At 41.9% G+C, this 21,822-nt stretch overlaps 1 protein-coding gene across 1 annotated transcript in view; it reads left to right on the top strand.

Moving 5' to 3' along the window:
- The window catches only part of LOC145400207 (uncharacterized), a 192,579-nt gene that overhangs the window by 12,145 nt on the left and 158,612 nt on the right, over positions 1–21,822 (top strand). The window contains exon 5 of the mRNA XM_080272722.1: positions 9,091–9,225. Coding sequence (XP_080128848.1) covers positions 9,091–9,225 — 135 coding nt within the window. The remainder of the gene's footprint in view (positions 1–9,090; positions 9,226–21,822) is intronic.

Here is a 21,822-nt window from a genome sequence, read left to right as displayed (position 1 = left end):
CATGACCTACGCCCTTCTTATCGTCGGCAAAGGAGGCTCCCTAGTACATGTGACTTTCCAACTTATTTCTGTGTATAGCACGTAAATAATACCGGTTTTTATGCAGCCTTTATCGGTACTACAAAGATTTAAATACCGCAGAGGAGAATATTAAGGTATTGTATTCAGAATAAATTGCTAAAGAGTGCTAGAATGCCTCCTAAGCTTACCAGAATGACCCCTAGAGACCCGAGATGCATCGCTGGTGACTTACGTGAATTTCCTATAACAGGACTCTGATCAGTGACATTTATATTCTTTATTGATCGATAAATATGCATTCACTAAAATCTTAACCACTTTAGCCCGAGGACAGCTTTACTCAACTCAATAAAACAGTCTTGCACTATGAATAACAAACCACAAAAAAGTCCTCCGTCTAGATAAGTTAATTACTTCCAGCAGAGAAGTTATGTGGTTGATTCGGATTGTTTTTCTGTCTGTCTGTCTGATAGCAGCATGATGAGGAAGCCAATGGAGGGAATTACGCCATATATGGAGTAATGGCTGAGGACCATCAAAAGAATACGTGATTTGTCTTTGAAGAAAAAGTCAAAAGTCAGGGTAGTAAAAATATATACCAATTGGACGGCATTGAACCAAATTTGGAATACCGACTGAGGATCATCGGAGGAATAGACAAGTTAGTTAGGGCGAAAAAGATCAAGAGCCAATACCAAGTTATGAAGAATATGGATATCACGAAACTAAGCAATCCTATGAGTGAAATAAGACAGAAACTTGAGTCCAAGACATTAATCTTCCTTTGCGATACGGTAAAAATAACTGACAATCAACAAAGGATCAGGTAATTGGTTTTTCGGTCGGGAAGGTCAAAGGTCAAGGTCAAAGTCATAAAAATACTCTGATGGAATATGCCTCTTTTGCAATACTGGCTGAAGACCGTCAGAGAGATAAGTGATTAAATTTGGGGGAGAAAATGTCAAAGGTTAAGGGCAATTCCATGAGAAGATTGCCTGAAAATTCACCTTAACTGGCGTATCTCACAAATGAAACAAGACAGATACCGGCTTGATTCGACGACCGTCACGAAGTTCCATAAGGAAGTTTCTCTTAAGTCATAGTATAGTCTTGATCTATGACCTTGAGGTTTTGTCAAGAAGTCGTTGAAAACTGATCCAGTTTGACCTTGAACTTTAAAACCTCTTTGTAGTAAAGTAGTTATATATATATATATATATATATATATGATATGATATGTGCGGCAGTGTATTATAAGAGGCTGCAGCGTCAAAGACAGCAAGAAATAATTTGGAACGAATTAATCTAATTAACTTTTGGTGTGCTTCAAACAGAATTAGAGATTGTCTTGAACGTACTTGACTCTTTGTAACCTGAATCTGCACGTTTAATGAAACAAATTACCGTGTCCCACTTTAGGTACAAATGACAGTATAGTGGTGGAACCTTACTCATCCACCCTTTCCAACTCAGTCACTTCGTACCACACGCTGTGAAAACGTGGGAACCTGTTGTTGGCAAAAAAGAGAAGTCTGAGATGTTTGTTGAGTATGTGGCAGTGGCTGAGCTGCCTACCCAAGAGTGATGAGTGTATGGCTGATTACTAATTTTAATTCTCCTGTGTTCGGAGGCTCAGTTGATGGGTATGTGGTGTATCCCATTATTACTTGACATTGGTGGTACTACGTACAAATTTTTGAGTATTTTTTGCTTTTGTTCTGGAATCTGCCCCCCTCGTATATAATAGTAGGAATAGTACTGGGATGATGATGATCATCATCAAGATGAGTCGAGTTACTTAAACTTGGTTCCATACCTTAAAATCTTTCACTAATCTTATGAAAGTTAGTAGTGTCTATCAGCGTCCAGGAAAATAAACAGTAATCTAACTCGTTAAACCGAAGAGCAAAAATGATGTATTTTTTTTTAATTTATTTCAATAGATACATTGTTCTAAAAGAATAACAATCAGTTTCTCAGATTTCACAAAGACTGGGCTTGTGTGACTGATAAAAAAAAAAAAAAAATAGACTGCAGGCGTCTTTATGGCTTTGAGTTAAGGATATTGGTTTGTAATTTTTTTCCTATATGTCGATAGTATTCACTACTGTACAGCGCTAATGTGAGCTATATCAAGTCAGGGAGGACGGGTCAGTGAACCGAAACTGCGTTATGCCATTATACCTTTACCCGCAGCCGGTGAAAACGAGAAACTTAAATCATGAAAAAGGCCATTAGTAATTCTATTAGAGAAATGAAGCTTAGTTAATTGCTCAGTCGTGTGTAGCTGTACTTCCGTTGGGTCATTATATACTTAAAACACCAGGCAGGATTCCATTAAGAGCTTTCAGGCCTGTTTCGAGCACTATTAATATTTCAGGCAACAGTTACCCAATAGCACCTCTCCATTAGCCATGATGAAAATTACACCAAGCCTCGGAGGACCCGCGTACAGAGCTACCTGGTGATGAAGGTAATTAGCCCACTCTCCATGGCTATGATAAATGGGTGAAATGGACTGTCAACCCCGATGATCCGGGTAATTTGTTGCAGGAATAATTGCCTTTTCATTCATTACCGTACTCATCACCGGTGTTGCCCGATCATGGTTATTGGAGGGAAAAAACAGGGGATATACCGTACAGAGCAAGCCAGTTTGCTTCCTGGAAACTGTTGGATTACTAAATCGTTTTTACTGAATAAAGTGATTGAGTGATAAACATTAAATTACATGATTTTTAATTATAAGGTGTTCTGGATAAAAGTGGAATAGGTAAAAGATGAAACAACACAACTATCATGCGGGATCATCAGGGCAGTAGAATGGAGGGTCGCAAAAATTTATAACGGTGATGCACCTTGCGCTCGAAAAACCTTAGGATGTGACTGACTGAACTGGCCGCTCCTTGAGATGCTTCCCCTTCTAAAATGTGTCGGAATGGGAGAGTGGCGTTGGGGAACAACGAAATATGTCAGACATGCAGAGAGTATTGTAAAGAATTACTGAATGTTAACAGTGAGATACAGGAGGAAATTCTGGAGTGCCAGGGGTGGAAAAAAGAACAGAAGGCGAATGTGCAGTGAGACGAGAGGAAGTGGTGGTAGCTCTGTAAAAGTTGAAGACGGGTAAGACTCTCGGAGCAGATTGGTTATTTGGAAAAGCGCTGAAAAACTGGGGTTGGATGGTAGTGGATAGGTTACTCACGATTTTTAGAATTGCATAGGAGCACGGAGGATCGCCAGACGACTGAAGAAAGGATAAAATTGTTCCTATGTTCAGTGGAAAACATATAAAGGAGAGAGGAAGTTATGTGGGCTTTATGCTCAGTATGATAGGGAACACAAATATCAGCCTAGTAATCAGTAATGAGAGATCCAACGGAAACTTAGCGATGAGCAAGGTGGATTTAATACGGTGAGGCATTGTGTGATTTTGATATTTTACCCTGAAGGACCTGACAGCACTGTTTAGTGAAAAGTATAGGTGCATACAAGATCCGTAAACAGAGAAATATTATCAGCTGTCTGCCTTCTTGCCTTCCTCATTTGACGATCATGCGGCACCTGTCTGTCCATACACTTTCATCTCTTCCCTTTTCATGTTTCTGATTCAAGACTAAATGGTCATCTTTGGAGTAGTCATCCTCTGCCTGTCTTCCTCTTTGCATGCGACCTTCAGGCACCTCTCAAAATTGATATGATCTTGACTCTGCCGTTATATTTGCACGACTGAGTTTTTGAAAGAGACAGTCTTTGCATACGTTTGTGTTTGGTCCTTACTTTATGGAATTAGAAAACTATTAAAAAGTGCAATATGGAAAGAGTTTTCTACATATATGGAAATGGTAACAGGTGAAAGAAAGTTATATTATGATGAAACGAAAGTATAAGTATAAGTGGCAGCTGGAGAGTTACGAGTATGTGAGGAATTAAATCTGAAAGTGGATCTAAACCAGGGACGTGTGATGTTTCCTTGTCTGTTCTACTTGTATGTGGATCGAGTAATTAAGGAAGGCAAGAGGACGACAGTGGAGAGAGAAGTTTGAATGGAACTGTTGGGAGGAAAGTGGAAATTAAATGCTGTCGTGTTTGTTTGTGATCGTATGCTGCATAGGAATTAGTTGGGAAGTTGGAGAGATTGGGTGGTGAGTTTGGAAGTATGTGTAGTCAACGAAATTTGAGAGGGATGTGGAGAAAGCCGTGGTATTTGAGAAAAGGAATAGAGCCGTTCGAAAAAGTTATGTGATTTAGTGTGTGAGTCTCGGGAAGAGTTTACATATCAAGGAAAGGAGTTATATGGATGGCTTATTTGTACTGTATGTGAGGATGCATATGTGATCGGTTCCGCCTCCTCTTTAATCTAATAGTACATGAAATTATTCTCTCTCACAGATACGTTGGTAATTTTTAAAAGGAAATAATTCAGAAAAAGTGTTTCCTTGTTAATGAAGCCTACCACGTATATTTCAAAGGCTTGGATGATGTACCATGTGGATGATGTGACTTGTGACTGTATGGCTTGTTTCCCTGGTTTCGCTGTTCGGGAGTTCTTTTGTACTCGCTCTTTCTTTGTTCCTGGATCATACTTCACCTCATCTCTTTATACGGGAATTAAAGCTACAGTGATGATGATGATGATATTTTTCTTTACTTGGGTAGGGGACGTAGATTTACCTTTGGTTCAATTCCGACATTTTTGTGATAAACCACCAATGTTCTTGCTTCCCTTACGCCGGGATCAATAGTGAATATTTTGTCCACTTTTCCAGCGACACAATTACGGTACATATTTCGTACTCCTCGCCATACTTTGAAAACACAATATCCTTCACTACGGTGATGTATTTCTTATTTTTAACCCTGCTATTTCAAGTTGACATTACGTACCTCTAGTGGAGTAAATGTTGATAAAGGCTGTATTTTATCACTCCTGTTGGAAAACCTAAACTTAATGAATTGTTTGCAAAGGACATGAATGAAGTGTTTATAGAGAAACTGGTGTGAAACAGTTAAAATTCCCCTCTAACTTTAACATTTTAGTCTAATAACATCAAGAATAAAATACAAAGGATCTCAGAGTGCTGGAGAAGTCAAGAGTCATAAAATTAATGAAGTGGTTAGGAGGAGGGGAAAACATACAGTTCTAGAAGCGGTGAGAGCAAAATAATAATAAAGCAAATTAAGGGACTGGAGCCAAAAGACAGGGAGAGAATGAAGCAAATGATGATGACGGAGGACAGACCAAGAGGGGAAAACTTTGCCACTAAGGGCAATTTAATCGGAAGGGGTGATATGAGTGGGCGTCCTTGCTCTGTGTGTGTGTGTGTGTGTGTGTGTGTGTGTGTGTGTGTGTGTGTGTGTGTGTGTGTGTGTGTGTGTGTGTGTGTGTGTGTGTGTGTGTGTGTGTGTGTGTGTCTGTCTGTCTCTCTGTCTGTCTGACTGTCTCGTATATATATTTTCTTTTTCATTTATTTTCATATTTTCCCTCCTACTTTTACTTAGCTCTCACTTCATTTATTTTGTCTCGTCCTTCTTCCTGTCATTATCCTTTATCTCCCTATTTCTCACCCCCAGTGTTTTTCATCCTCCCACTCCTGAATACTCCTATTTTTCACCTCCCACTTTCTTCTTTTCTTCTTACTTCTCTGTCTCTCCTGATTTTCCTATCTCGGCGCTATCCTCCTCCCACACAACACCTTGTTAGTAAAGTTAGTCTGGTAATTCCCTCTGACTCTGCCGTAACTAGCAACAATCAGAGCTACACCAGTGCCCTCTCACTCTTTTCACTCCTCCTCACCACACCCTTTATCAGACACTCTCTCCTCTTTCCCCTCACCTTAACTCCTCACTCCAACCCTCATCTCAACCCCTCACCCTAACTCTCATCCCAATCCTCTACTCCAACTCTCATCCCAGCGCCTCACCTCAACCCTCATCCCATCCCCTCACCCCAACCCTCATCCCATCCCCTCACCCCAACCCTCATCCCAGTCCCTCACCCGCAGAGCTTGCCGTCTTGTCTCTTCATCCCCTCTCCAGCGATTTTGTTCAGATTAGAGAGAGCCTGACAATTAAATGGGCTTAACTACAAAAAAAACCCCTAAGCTTAATTAAAAACTTTCTGGCTTTGGCACCAAATGGATTGGTTAAAATATCAATCATTGCCAGAGAGTTGAGTCAGATGGATGTAGGAGGAGAAAAAGGCTGAAGAGAAGATAGATGAAAAAACTGAGATGGAGAAGCATGCATCTATAAGTCTTTCTTCAGCATATAAATCTTTTTTCTAGCTTCCGCAGAAAAGTTGAAAGATCACCTCATTTTGTTGTGTTGCCCTTAATGGAACTACCAAGAGTTTTAGAACATCGGGTAGCAAACAGAAAAACAGAAAACTCATTTATGTTTCAGTCTGACCTTTCCCTCACTAGGCCGAACCAGCCATGTCTGGATGTGAGTGACAGCAAAGTCGATGAGGTTATGGCTGTTTTGTTGATATGGGCGAATTGGCGAATAACGGCGGGGCTAAAACGTTGGGTATGTTAACTGTACCTGTCAAACCAAATCTGACAATATAACCAAATAGTGGCAACATGAACAAGGAATAAAATCTTACGTTGGTGTCAAGTTTGGTCCGTAAAGAGTTCTCCCCTTGAAACTCATTTGGCAGTATTTCATATGTTGAGAAACGACTCAGTCTGCTGGTGTGGGTGTGGTTGTGACAGCGAGAGTAGGACATAAATAACTGTTACACGAAAGACATTGGTAAGGTTGACTGAACCGTCCACACAGTTCATGAGAAATCGCCCTTATAAGTGGAAAAGGTGCGATGTACAGTATATGAACCACCCTGTACAATAGGCTTCATCATACTTGAGAAAATAATGGGAAGTGGGTCTAATCCCTTCACTACGAGAATTCACCCCTTAGCTGAGAAAATAGTCACTGAATCTGTCAGTGCATCCTAGTGAAACTATAACCACTGTCAGAGCAAACGAAATCTAGTCTAATAACACAAAATCAGGGAACTTTGCTTGCGTAAATTAACAGAAGGCACCGCAACCAGAATCAGTCATCATCAAAGCAAACGTAATCCGTCGTAATATGACTGAATTAATGCATCCCTGTTCATCGGTAGTCATTACAGCCATATTAACAAGAGCTTTCTATGTCTCTTTCACTAGTAAAGTGCGCTTTGTGAGCACGTGACGAGCGAGCGAGCGTATATACAGTGCATAGCCTATCATCATAATTTCATCTTGGTGTAAACTTTCAACATTGAATTTTCTGGTGAGGTAGTTGAACAATAACAGAAGAATAATTGAGCTAAAGTATTTACTTTTTCACGTTTCCTCTCTCTCACGTTTTCCTCTCTGGATGTGCATAAAGCGAGGCGCAGTAGCATTTATCACATGCGCAATACTCAGTTATCTGCTCCCGACTTGCTGTGTCAACGAACTGCCTCGGTAAACACTTGGCTATTGATCGAATGATAAAACCCCGAGATGGGGCGATTACCTTTGCTGATTTCACCCCCTAAACACAGAAAAAACGTTCATGTAAAATTATGAGCGTAATATCCGATATTTAATTGTTAGAATTCATGCAAGAAAACACAGTGTTACAACAGGAAATCTTTTTAAATTCTGTTCCATAGTGGAGCATATCATTTGGAGCCTTCGGTACATTCCCTTGGAAAGCTGGGATTCCAGGGGGTTTCGTTGGTCTCATGAGTAAATATTTAGCTAAAAACAAAATTTATTGAATGTATCTACCACCTGCTGAAAGAATCTCTTCTCTGTCTCAGATAGTAATAAATTTATTACCCTCTGAAAACCATCACGGTCGGGCCGTGTCTTGTCGGGCCGGACCGGTTAGTGTCGGGCCGCTAATTTCTCAGGTGAACGTAAACATCGCTTCGTTCGCTCTTAACGACAAACATCAATTAAAGCAGAAAGACCGAATCAGTGACCCCCGGTGGAGCTGTAGCCATAGTAGGCTTATTATAACTCGCAGTCAGATCAATAGTAGTCTATCACGTGCAATCGGAGCATATTTAACACACTGAAATAAGGCTGCATTAGAATTTTGCCAGTCATGCAGCCACAAGAGCTATATAACTTAAGGACTTATGACCCGTGTCCATCACATCACACGTAATGTAGTGTAATGCAGAATAAATGAACCCCACATATGCTGAAGCAACAACAGTTTCATTATCTGCCGCAATGACAGGAATCTTAATCTACCGTAATACGACTTAATTAATGAATCCCGGATCATCGAAAATCAGTACCGCCAAATAACCAGAAGCTTATGATCATTCACACGGTAAATATAATCTACCATAATAAGACCAAATCAGTGAATTCTGGTGTAGCGAGAGCAAGAATAGGCATGTTAACCAAAGAATATATAATTTGTTGTATAATTTAGCGCGATAATTCTAGCTGAATGAATTTTGTTTGAATTAAAGTAACTGGCAGCATTTCGGGCCAGAGCCAATTGTCAGTGTAGATCACAGCAGACCTAATCTTGTGTAATATTACCGAATCAGTAAGTCCCAATGGACCGAAGGCAACCGGCACCAAACTGAGCAAAGTCTATTATCAGTGGCTATCACGGCAAAGCTAATCTAGCCTACATTAGCTTTACGCCTGGCTTACGGGAGTTCTGATTAATTCTGAGCCGACTGGAATGGCATTAGGTAATGCTGTATCGTTTGGTGAATCCCCATCCTCTTTCCAGCTTTTGAGTTCAGCAGTAGACTTTTCATTTTACCTTTTTAACTTTAGTTTCAAATCCATTTTGCTTTATACTCGCGCATTCTTACGTGAAAACTTTCTTTTGCTCATAATTAAATCACATACTCTTCACTCATCCACTTGTCTTATAGTCATACCTCACCAGCGCTTCTCATTCCTCACACTTCCCCCTCCCTAACACCCGTAACTCACTCACACCTCACCCACCATTCCAGTTCGTTTCACCTACCTTCCCTCTCCCCCCCCCACACACACGCCTCTCAGTCTTTACTCTAGTTACTCACACCCCCTCATCACCTTTCACCCACAGATTTCGACAGGAACGGGGATCGTGAGTCAGTTCGTCAACCTGAACGTGATAGTGCCCGAGGCGTTCATCCTGGGCAACAGCGAGTACCACGTGGAGACCGGCTCGCCCATCAACCTATACTGCATCATTGAGCAGGTAAGGCCTCAAAGTAGGTAGTAGGGGGCCGGGAAGGTGGTTAGAGAGGCGATGGAGAGGCCAAAGAGAGGAGGAGGAGAGGCCTATGAGAAGGAGAGTTAAGGGGGGAGGAGGCCAAGGTATGTAGAAGGAGAGAAGGTAGAGTTCCATCAACATATACTGCATCATTGAGCAGGTATGACCACAAAGCAGGTAAGGGGCTGGGAAGGGAGAGAGGATGAAGAAGCCAAAGAAAGTGTGAGGAGAGGCCAATGAAAAGGAGAGCTAAAGGGAAAGGAGGTCAAGGAATGGAGAGGGAGAGAAGGTTGAGTTAAGAGAAAGGAGGAGGTAGGGGCAGGAAAGGCTAAAGAAAGGGAGAAATTAAGGCAAACCAAAGGAAGAAAGAGAAGAGGGAAGTTTAAGGAGTCGGTGATGGCAGTCAGGAAAAGAGGAGTCGTAAGACAGGGGAATATAGAGAGGAAGGAGCGAAGGGGTACAAAGGCCAGAAGGTGGAGGAGAAGGAAAGAGGGAGCTGCTGAGGAGGAGGAGGAGAGGCTGAGATGAGGGGAATGAGATGCCAAGGAGATAAGGAGGGAGTATTGGGAAGAGGGATGGACAAGGAAAGGGCAATGAGAGGTCAAAGATGAAGGAAAGAAATAGAGGCTCAGAAGGGAAGGAGAGGAGGAAACATGGATATAAGTTGGAGAGAGAGAGAGAGAGAGAGAGAGAGAGAGAGAGAGAGAGAGAGAGAGAGAGAGAGATCATTATGGAGTATGAAGGGGAGGAAAAGAGGGAGGTACTGAGGTGAAAGCAAAGTGTAGAGGGGATGAAGACTCAAGGCCAAGGAGAAGCCAAAGAAGCGGGAGGGAGAGAGAGAGAGAGTCATGGAGTGGTAGGAGGGAGGAGGAGAGTGATACGAAAGAAAAGAGAGGGAGGTAGAGAGAGGTATGGGAGTTGAGAAAGATGGAGGAAAACTAGAGAAGTTTGATGACGAAGAAATGGTGAAGACGGAAAGCGAAGGAAGGGGGAAAGACAAAAAAAAAAAAAAAAATGGAGAGTAAGATATGAGGGCGAAGGAGGGGATAAGAGGAAAGGGTGGTGAAAGGCCAAGAAATTAGAACAAGACGAGAAGGAAAGGAAGGTATGGAAGGAAAAGTATGAGCAGAGGAGGGGTTGGAACATCTAAAAACGGAAAACAGATCAAAGATATGGGAGGGAGTAAGGAAGGAATAGAGGGAAGGGTGGAGGAGAAGGAGGAGATAGGGGGAAAGTATCGATGAGAGGGCGGGGCCAATAGAGGGAAGAGCAAGGCTAAAAAGGTGAAGGAACCTGGAACAAGTCGGGATTTCTGAGTAGGTAGGGCCTGTGGAGAGGAGAGGGAAGTATGGAGGGGAGAGGGAAGAGGAAGAAGTAGATGGGGGAAAGGAAGGTGTAAGGGGAGAGGAAGGTGTGTGTAGGGGATGGAGGAGGTTTGGAGACAGGAGAAGGAAGTGTGGAGGGGGAGAGGGAAGTATTGGGAATGTGGGGGTGTGTGTTGGGGGAGGAGAGGGAGACGTGAAAGGGAGAAAGGGAGGCTTGGAGGAGAGGGAGGGTGAGTGGGATGTGGATGATGATGAGTGGTGTAAAGGAGGGGACAGGGAGCAGTAGTCAGAAAGGGAAGTGAGGAGGAGGAGGGGAGGGGAGGGGCGAAAAATTTTGGGGAGGTAGAGGGAGGAGTGAAGGGGAAGGGAGAGAGTTCGAGAGGGTTGGAAGCAGACCAACAAGGGGAAGCAAGCCAAAACGAGGAGAATTTCTAAGCAGGTAGAGAGGGAGACAGCGTATGAAGCGGAGGAAAGGGAGGTACCGAGAGGAAGGGAGGGAGGGGGGAAGTAGTGAAAGGAGGAAGGGAATGAAGAGGGAAGAGAGGGAGACATTCAGTTAGTCGGCTATGGCACAGCTTTTACTTATCATAATTTACCAGAAAGTCAGCGAGCTCTATTTGGTACTCATTTTTAATATTTATCCAAGAATACAGTCAGTTCGATGTAGTGTAATACTTCATAATTCACTAATACTACTTCTACTTATTTGTGGTTATAGTTAATCATAATTTGCCAACACAACTCCTACTTTAACTTGGTTCTAGTTCAGATATTTTTACTGACAGTACTATCACTTCTACTTGGCTCTGTATTCCTATGTGTCTAATTCATTATACTTTATCAAAAATACCACCACAATCACTTTGTTCCTTTAAGCCAAGCAGTGCATTCCCTCCTTTGTATTCCCTTCCCTCCTCCCTACTCCCACGCCCTGTTACATCCCTCCCCTCGAGTTTAGGTACCGCCAGACCGTTCCCCGGGACTTTCTCGTTGAGCCCACAACATTATGGGCCATTAGGAGTGACCATGATCAGGGTAACTGGCACTGATCGTCTCTTGGGTAGTTGGTGTCTCGTGTTTAGGGGACAACTAAGCCCAGCGGGCTAAGTGGCTGCCTGTGTCAGAGTGAGGGTTCAGGTGGTTCTGGAGTTGGGTACTTCTGTTGTCCTAGTGGCTGAGTTCTATAAGTAAAGTGCTTCGTAAAACCTTCGTGAGAGTTCCGGTGGTAGCCGGTGGTATAGTAGTTAGCACATACAGCTCGCAACTGGAAAAACCCGAGTTCAGCTACCGGACCAGTCCAAGTGTTGGACGAACTTTATTTCTCCCTTGTAGCTCTTCACCCAGCAGTACAGTTGGGGACCTGGATGTAACGCCGACTCATACGGGTTGCATCTAAATCTATGGGAGGATTGTGACTTAGCAAAGCTGATTTACTGCCTTCATAAAAAATGCAGTCAGTAGGCATACATTCTTTTTTTTTTTTTTTTTTACCTCGGTAAATGGATGTAAGTTCCATGGTATTACCATCGTTGCCTCCTAGTTTTCATTAATTCCGGCTCTGCTTCCATAGAAGCCCTTTGCCTTTTGACTTTTATGAATTGTCTCAAATATATATATATATATATATATATATATATATATATATATATATATATATATATATATATATACCGTGTCAACCGAAAGGTGAACGCAGAGTATATCCTTAGAGTTGCCTGAGACTCTCATGCCTCTCTCTGCACCAACATAAACCATAATTATTGGTCCACTCTAGTCAGTGACCCTGGGAAAATGTTCAGTTGATGGTAAAGAGGCAAAAATAAGTTGTTTGGTTCAGCTGAGGGTTAATAGTAGCTGCAGTCTGTGGTAATGTAGAGTATTATATGTGGTGTTTAAGGACGCGTTAGGTATAGCAGTTATAACTATACAGAGAGAAATCCTAGAAATGCTTCCAATGAAACTGATTTAACTTATGAATCAGAAAAACAGGAAGAGCAGATATAAGCAGGTCTCTTAGAAAAACAAGTCCAAAGCAATTTTTCGTACTCACCTTGTGCAAAACATTTATAATGAATACCGTCCAAAGAGGGAAAAATCTGAAAAACAGCCATCTCAGTACGAACAGGACAAGAGTAGGAAATAATCAGTGACTGAAAAGTGATTAGAAAAAAAAAAGTGTAAAGGAGACACCACATCATTAGAATACCAGGAATAATGATGAACAAAAAAAAAGGAAGTCAGGAAAGAAGAGCTGTCAATAAAGGGAAAGAAAGCAGCACAAAAGTAGACTTAAAAAAGAAAAAGAACAAACGCTTAAGAAGAAAAAAAATAAAATCAGGGAGAAATATTGTGGAAAAAAAAAAACACAAAACTGCAAAAAATCTGAGGGCAGCAAGGAACGCGAAAAAGGAAATAAAAAGAGCTTCTCAACGCGGTGGGAAAGAGAAAAAGAAGGAAAAAAAGCAGATCAGCGAAGCAGAAATGTTAAAAGAAAGCAAAGAATAAGGCAGAAAAATACCAGAAAGAATGAAGGCAGCTGGGAACGCAAAATTGCAGAACATAACTACCTTGCCATGAAAAGGACACAAAAAGAAAAAAAAGGAAGGAGCAAGGGAGGGAAGTTGCAATGAAAGAACAAACAAGAGAACAATGCAAGAAGAGTGAAGTGAACAGGAGAGCGTAAGAACGAGAAAAGAAAAAAAGACAGCGTAGGAATACAACAAGAACACAGATTCAGGGATGGAGAATAGTTATCATGCTCAGGCTCCTATGACTCACTCTCAGCTGAACAAAATCGTCTGGCGTTAGCTGAATTAAGCACTAGAGAAAGCGCGACCATGGGAGAGAAAAAAGAAGGCAAAAGAAGGAGCTGAAAGGTACACAAAACTGAAGATAGCAAGAACGCGTAAGAATGGGAAAAACAAAAATTACCAGCAGAGAGACTCTGACAAAAAAAAAAAAATTAGAAGAAAACGAGACAGAACAATTCAAGTAAAATGTAAATAGGAGTGTATAATAATAATAAGGAAAATAAGCACATGAGGTGTGTAACAAAAACACAGAAGCAGGGAAGGTAAAATGTAAAAAAAAAAAAGGAAAAGAGACAGCAGGAAAATAGAAGAAGAATGAAGACATGAAGTGGGCGCGTAAGAGGCCAACCCAGCCATCGAGCAGTCGAGGGGGAGAAAGGTGTTTGTTCCACTCCAGAAAAATAGGACGTGAAATCAAGAGTAGCATCCTTCCCTTGTTCTTGCCGCAGCCGCACCTTGCACCGCTGCCGCAGAGAATCTACCGTTGCTGCAGAAATTTAATTTGAGTTGATGCCCCAGACTCTGTTTTCCTGCAGCAAACACTGTACTTGTATAACATTGTACCTGTATAGTTGCATAGTTGTTACAGACTCTATAAGCCGAATACCGTAGCTGCAACTGTTTCATGTTTTTGCCCCAGCCACTTTTACATTTTTGCCTCAGAAACTGTACTTGTAATGTTGCTGCTGTGATATAGCAATCCAGAAAACATCCCTTAATCGTTTTAATATTGTAATACTGTTATGCATTCATTATTTCCCTCTTGTTACAGCGTGGTAACTTTGTTTAATAGCCACTTCGATATCTTGCTACCCGAATGTGATATAATTCAGCTTAATAGAGATTCCTTGCAATGCAGTAATTAAAAGCAGCCTCCATTAACCCCTTTCGTTGGAGATATCCCTCGTAACCTGAATGAAAGCGCCCGGCAGTAGCAAAGCAAAACCAAATACAATAAAAAGGAAAGAAAAAAGGGGCCAGTGTTACTGAAAGCTTTAATTAAGCAATGATGGGGCCCCGATAGAGAAATATTGTTATATGAGAGAAACCTTTACGTTATTCAATTAATTTGTGAATCTTTGTTGTTCCTGCTTAAAGCGCAGAAAGATTTAAAGATTGACATTAATATCCCTAGGAAACCCTCTCAAGAAGAATAAAATCGTCTGCCTTTAGTCAGAGAAAAATGTAAAACTTATCCTTGTACCGAAGGGGATACATTTGGTTAGCCAAGCAAAGCTGTTTTGTCTTTGTCCAAAGTTATTCCTTTTTTTTTTTTTTTTTTTTTTGTTGCAATCGTATTTTAGTAACATCAGAAGATGGAATACTTGTATGGCTCACAAGTACGTACCGTATTATACTGGTAGGTGGGGGCGCCCGTCATTCACTCACTTGATGCAGTGCTGCCTAATTCTTCCCATACCACTATTATTGTTTCTTGTTTTGACTTATTCTCTTCCCACTTCTGCCTTTCCCTTCTGACACTTTTTGTTGCTATTTTTTCTTCTTCAAGTGGATATACATTAAGTGACAAACCAAATGGTTTCGTGTAACACATGAAACCATTTACAACGCTGGGTGGTAATCAGTTACGCGAAAAACCGAGTGGAGAGGATCCTACTATGATTCCCCAGTTAACTCGATGGAGAAACGCAATTGTGGCATCCATCCTGGAACCAAACCTCCACACTTTCTCCCGCGCCTCGCAGTCTCGAGGTGTTGTCGACCGCCAGAGTATATCGGTTCACTGTATGGGGCGGTTCAACAGGGGTGGTTGCTTGCCTGTGGTATGCCTGGCTAGAAAGACTAGGGTTATCAACAACAACAACTAATGAACTGCTGGTGTTTTTCCTAGTGAACTGTTAACCTCAGCAGGGTGGAGCAGTGTTGGCTGAAAAGTAGCAAGAGATGCAGAAACCAACATGGTCAGGCTTATGCCTAGCATAAATTTTTAAGCGTAGAGGTTAAAAGCAAGACTCAAGAAGAGTGTAACGTACAGCGAAGGTAAAAGGAGAAAGCAAGTGAACCATAAAAGCAGAGAAAGAGAGCAGGTGGGGGGGAGGAGAAGTGAGTGAGGGAAATAAGGAGAAGGTGTGTGTATACAGGATTAGGGAAAAGTTTACCCGGCACTAAGTTAAGGGTGGGCGAGGCTCCTTGGCGGGGTTTTATCTAAGGGTGTGCGGCGGCCGGGCTTTCAGTGTGATTGGTCGGCCCTCCAACCTGTGATGCCTGGCTTATACAAGGGGATTACTAGCCTCCACCCGCCTGCCTGCACCTACACCAACGGCCCCTTTACCTGCATCTTGTATTGCTGCAAGTTCCCGGGGTTTGTTGGTCTTCTCTTTCATTATGTGAGACTGAACAAGGCATTTGATCATGTTGACTTTACCCCTCATTACATGGGGGAAAAAAGGTGAATTATGCAAAGTAATTTCTCACCTTCACCCCTCTACCCCACTCCCAGCCCCCACCCCCACCCACCTCGATCCTGTGATAAGCTGACTTTGCCTTTGATGATGTAACGACCGCAAAAGACACGAGTTTGTTGTTTTCACCTTTGACTATAAGCGATAAAAAAAAATGCTGATCTATAAAATAGGATTATTAGATGCTGCTGCCTACCTTTGCGTTATCCAGTATCCTATGCATTGCTGAAAGGTATTGTTGCTTGCTGATTTTACCTTTCAGTGTGTCGGGACTGAAACACTTAATCATGAAACAGCCCACACAGAAGGATTGATAGTCCCACTCCTGTTACCTCCACACCTGCATCTCCACTGAAGATTCCTGCAAGTTCTGTGGTCTGTTCATTTTGTTTTTATGTGTGGGTAAAAATTAATAGTTTGCCTTCCAACCTCAGAGCTCCCAATACTAAGCCCCACACTTCTGTAATTCGACTTATCATGTATCCCTTCAGTTTCCCAGTGCTTGTCAATTGGTTTTGCCCTTGAGTTTGAGTGGATTGAAAGAGACACGAAATTATGTAATTCCCTCCAGACTGTCTTGCCTGGCTTATGGAATGGGATTACTTAACCTCACTCCTGCCTACCCACCCTCTGGATCCTGTGTCACTGCAGGTTCCCGTGCTTTTTTTTTTCCACCTTTATTTACGTGGAAGTTGAAAGAAGCCCTGCAGCTTCTTGAAATTTTTTTTGAACTGTGGGGATTATGAACAGTGAATTATACACGTGAAGGACTAGCTAATATCATGTTGATGCCGCCTTCCTTGTATATGTCTCGACTTACCTTTTATACTTGTAAATTCCTGTGACGCTTATTTTCCCTTTGATTATGTGGGGATTACGAAAATCAGAGATTATGTAAAGGTTAAATACGACACATAATTAAGCAGCAGAATTACTCGCTTGAATCCTCCCCTTCTCCCCCCTCCCACCGCTCGCCTCCATGTAGCTATTATTTACGAGAATACCTGCATGTCCCTATGACCTGCTCATTTTAGCGTTTATAATCCGGTGGACTGACCACCAAGTGATTTATACAACTGAATTACAGTAATACTCTCCCTCCAACCGTCTCCAGCTCGCTCTCATATCCTTATTAGTTCCTGAGGCATTGATTTTACCTCTGATTATATGGGGGCCTGAAGGCGACATTGAATAAAAAAGAAAAAGAAAAGAACGAAAAAAAAAATTGCTGCCCCCAACCTCTGATGCCAGGGTAATGCACAGGGAATTCTAGCCTGCCATTTGCCTTTATCATGTATCCTTGCATGATCCTGGGGTCTGTTGATTTTCTCTTTGATTATGTGGAGGATTGAAAAAGTCAGAGATTATGAGGGGTCGAGCAAGACACTGCATTATACAGGGAATCACCACCCTGTCTTGCCCCTGCAAGTTCCCGGTTCCTGTTGAATTTACCTGTGAATACGTGGGTATTAAAACTGACCCAGATTTTACACAACGGGGTTACTGACCTGTTGAATCTTACACTGGATTACACGAGAGTTGATAAAGACTTAACTTTGTATAACAGGCTTACTATCCTGTCTTCTGTTGGTATCCCCCTCGCCTCCATTTCCCCATCACGTAACCCTGCGTCCCCTGTCAACCCTTGGCTTTACCTGTGATTATGTGCGGCCTGAAAGACACCGACTTGACTGAACTTTCGTGGTAAATTCGCGGATCCAGTGGTTACTGAATGAAATGATAGACATAAGAGCACTTGGCTGATTATATAATGAGCTATGCTTCAAGTCAGATCAGTGAGAAGGAAAATAGGCAAGTTTCAATGATTCTGTGATACAGTTAGTGATTATTTTCTAAAAAACACAAAAGGAAATCCCCAAAGGTTGTCTAAAATCCGTCGTGAGAATTATCGCAAGCATAAAATGCTTTCTGTACCCCTGGTTTGCACCCTTTGTAAAAATATTTATAATTTTAGAATTATATGTTTTGTAGACGTGTGGTTATCACTTTAACCACCGGGCTGTAAAGACGTTTTTTTAACTGTACTCTTCTTATCCCCAGACGATTTAATTCAAGTCAGATAGGCGCCATATGATCGTAGGGATTAATGAATGCGATATCTAATATTTCTAGTTTGTAAAAATACCCCCCAAAACAGTCTAAACATGGAAAGATCGTAACTGAAGATACATCATCGGATTCAACGAGTTTAGTAAAAAATACGTATAACAGCAGTATACATATGCCGAGTTGCAGACCTCGTATGATGCACAATGAAGGTCTGCACGGGCCAAGCTGCAAGCCTTATATGAGGTACAATTTACATTAGTTATAAAATATTGACTCAGAGGTAAACACTCACAGAGAATCAGCCCAGCAGAGGTTAAATGTTTTGTAAACCTGTGCCTTATATTTACGTAAAAACAAAATAAAAAGTCGCTTACATACGGAGGTCTTTCTATCGAGTCACTGGCCACACCCTCATCCCTCTAAAAGGTGTACTGAATCCAGTAGCGACGTGCTGTGAATACAAAGCACTGCCCTACTTCTCACCTCCCGCTCCCACCCCCCAGCTCACCTCTCACCCTCCTCTCACCCCCAGCGCCTGCCCTTTCTCCTCTCCTTTCCTCTCTCCTCCCGCCCACCCCCTTGCCTCCTACCGTCTACCTCCTCATCTCTTTTTCATTTCCAGGTCACTTCGTCTTTTCCCACCCTCTATCATCTCCCACTCCGACCAACACCTCCCACCAGGGAGGTAATCACACTTCCATGCCTCTCAAGCTCCTTCACCTCCGGCCCTCTCCCTCACCTCCCACCTTCTCTTATCTCTCACACAGTCTCGTCTCCCATTCTCCCCCTTCGTCTCATACCCACTCTGAGTCTCTGCCCTTCACTTCGCCCTCTCTCCTCCCACCCTTTCTCACCTATCCCGTCCCTCTACCCTCATCTCCCACCCTCTTTCACCTCACGCCCTCCTCTCACTTACCCCCTCCCACCCTTTTACCTACCTCACGCACACCTGGATCATTGCCTTACCTGGAACCTTAGAAGATGGAGCGCTTCGTCTTACGAGCACTTTTTTTTTTTTCCTAGAACAAAGAAAGAAAAACATCTTTCACTTAACTGAATTGTTTAGACACACTCTTATGCCTCGCCCTCCCTCATGTGGATAAGAAAAGAAGCCAAGAACAAACAGGGATGAGATTGATTTTTATTATAGACGCTACTGAAAAGGTATATTTAAAAATGAACAGGAAACGAGGAAAGGCGAGGCTGTATACTTCTGAGGTATACAAATCTGGCATCGTATTCGACGTAGGACGTTATTACAGTGCAATCTGTAGTTTCAATGACCGATGGAAATGTTTTCGGGCTGGTGCAGAAGTTCATGATATTCTGTCTTCGCTTTATTCTCTTGCAAGGAGTAGTTAATCTTCTGGATAATCATTTAAATCAGATCATGTTTCTATAGACATCTTTTTTTCATCGCATGGTAAACGCTACTTTTTTTGAGGATCATACCAAGCTGAGCAATAACGCATAACGTTATCTTGAATAAAACACCTAAATGCATCCACAACAGTAAAAAAGTTAACTTGACAGTTAATAACCATTTGACTTTCAAATCAACCCTCAATAATGTTCTTTTTTTTAAACCATCCCTGAAAATTAAATATGATCGTCACTCAACCCATCAACAGCGTAAGTTTCGTCACACAGACGCAGTTCCTGAAGTATCACTTCAGTCATTAATAGGAACCATGAAGCATTTATTAATAGGAACCATGAAGCATTTATTTTATTTTACTTATTTATTTATTTATTTATTACATTTCATGCAACACGATCAGAGTGCTGCTTCTACAGTATCTTATTCGCAGGGAGGAGTTTGGGAAACAATATAGTAAGTTTCATGGTTGGGACGATTTTATTACTTTTTTCTACCAAACGCTTGACGATTATATTCAGCCAAAAGCTAGCCACAAGAGACATGGGATGTTAATACTGATACGGTACCAGTAACCTATCATGGTCGGGAGGGCTCGAGGAACACCCGACGATTTTATTCAGCAGAAAAGAAGTCAGGGGCCTGAGAATTTTAATAGGTTACTCTAGGCAAACAAATATATGATAGTAGCACAAAGAAATTAAAATATCAGAGATCACCATATTTTTATACTTCCTACCTCGTGGGGTGGTGGGATTAACATCATCGCGTTATATGGAAATCCAAGACCACCTTTTTCTTTCTACAAAGCCGAACCTTCTACTTAGCTGCAATTGTTTTGCTGCACGATAACAAAAATTTTCCAGATGCGGTAAAATATAATTAAAAACTGCATAGCTTTACCGAGATTTCGTGCTGATAACTTTTGGCATTTATTCTGGTTAGCATCAAGACTATTTCACTGACTTGACGAAAACTACCAGCACGCATGAGACGTAAGAGCATCAACTCCCGTCCATAGCCTAAATTATTCACATTGTATTACACAGCTCGCCATGATATTCATAGGAACCTTTGCCAGGTCACACAGTGGTTTAAAATAACAGTGGAATGTGAATCATAACATCTTTTTCAGTGACAAAACGATGTAAACTAAAGTCTGATATTAGTCAGTGATATATTCAAAGATTATGAAAGGGTGCCAGACACAATTAGTTGGTTCCCCGTTAGCTCATGGATAACTAGGTAATGAGCACTGAAATTTTATATGTAAAATTGGTGGTTGTGTCGAAAGTTCCTGACCATTGTTATTTTCCTTATGTCATACGGAAATGACGGCAGCCTATTTGGCAGAATGAATAGATGCTTGATGACTGGAAATTCTTTTACATTGTACAGCACTAGGATAGTTGTTCATACACGCATTCCCCGCTTAAACCCTAAATGTACAACCACCAGCCTAACAATACTTACCCCTGGATGGTAGTCTGTACACTCATTTCCTTGTATGACTGTCTCCTGGCCCTCATTAACAAGCACAAAACTAACAATGAACACGCAAGTACAATAATTCGTACACTTACATCCTAATACGGCCGTCCCTTGCCCCTCATTATCACTCACGAGTACCATCTCCCAAACTAACAATATACAAGCATGATATTTGGTAAACGCATTTATTGAAAGAATGTCCCCAGCCTTTCACGTGTTATAAAACTTTTGAACACACCTGCAATCGATCAGTATACACCCGAGGATAATAATTCGTACACACATTTCCTTGCAAGTCTGTTCCTCGCCCCTCATCATAGCTCATATTTACAGTCCCCCAGAATACCAGATTACATCTGAGAATGATAGTTCGCACACTTATTTCCTACTAAGACCGTCCCAGTTCCCTCATCATAGCCCGTGTTCACAATCCCCCATAGTACCAATACACACCCAAGGACAATTCGTATTCTCTTTTCCTTGTAAGACTGTCCCTTGCCCCTCATATATTATTATACACTTTACAGTCCAGCAAACTATCAAAATACACTCAAGGATGATAGTTCATACACTTATTTCGTTGTCAGACTGTCTCTTGTCTCTCATCATAGCCCATGTTTACAATCCCCCAGAATACCAATATATACACAAGGATAATAATTCGTACATTCATTTCCTTGTAAGACCGTCCTCTGTCCCTCATTATAGCCCACGTGTACAGCCCTCGTGCAGCACATCGACCCACCCCAGTCACGCCACGTACGGTCTTCAGTACCGCGGACTACAGTACAAGGTTAATGCGATGCCGCGTGCCTGACCCCCATAACGCGGCCCTCATTGTTCTGTTGTACAAAGTGTTGCCAAGACGCCATCGACCGCCACACCCAGGCCCCCTCCTACATTACGGCGACTGAACTTGTTGCCCTCTTGACCACGCTTTCCTTTACCTGCTTGTTCGTAATGATGATAGATGATCGCCTCTGCTGGGCTAATACATGAAAACTGTTCACCTGTTAATAAATAATCACTTCGGTGGTCCTGTGCACGCATTCTGTGTAATGTTGTGTGTGTATGTATATATGTTG

Source organism: Coenobita brevimanus, chromosome 51, assembly GCF_032717465.1.
Source record: "Coenobita brevimanus isolate Jiangsu-jjx chromosome 51, ASM3271746v2, whole genome shotgun sequence".
Classification (NCBI taxonomy): domain Eukaryota; kingdom Metazoa; phylum Arthropoda; class Malacostraca; order Decapoda; family Coenobitidae; genus Coenobita; species Coenobita brevimanus.
The sequence above is the reverse complement of the archived record's forward strand: the minus strand, read 5'-3'. Positions and strand labels throughout refer to the sequence as shown.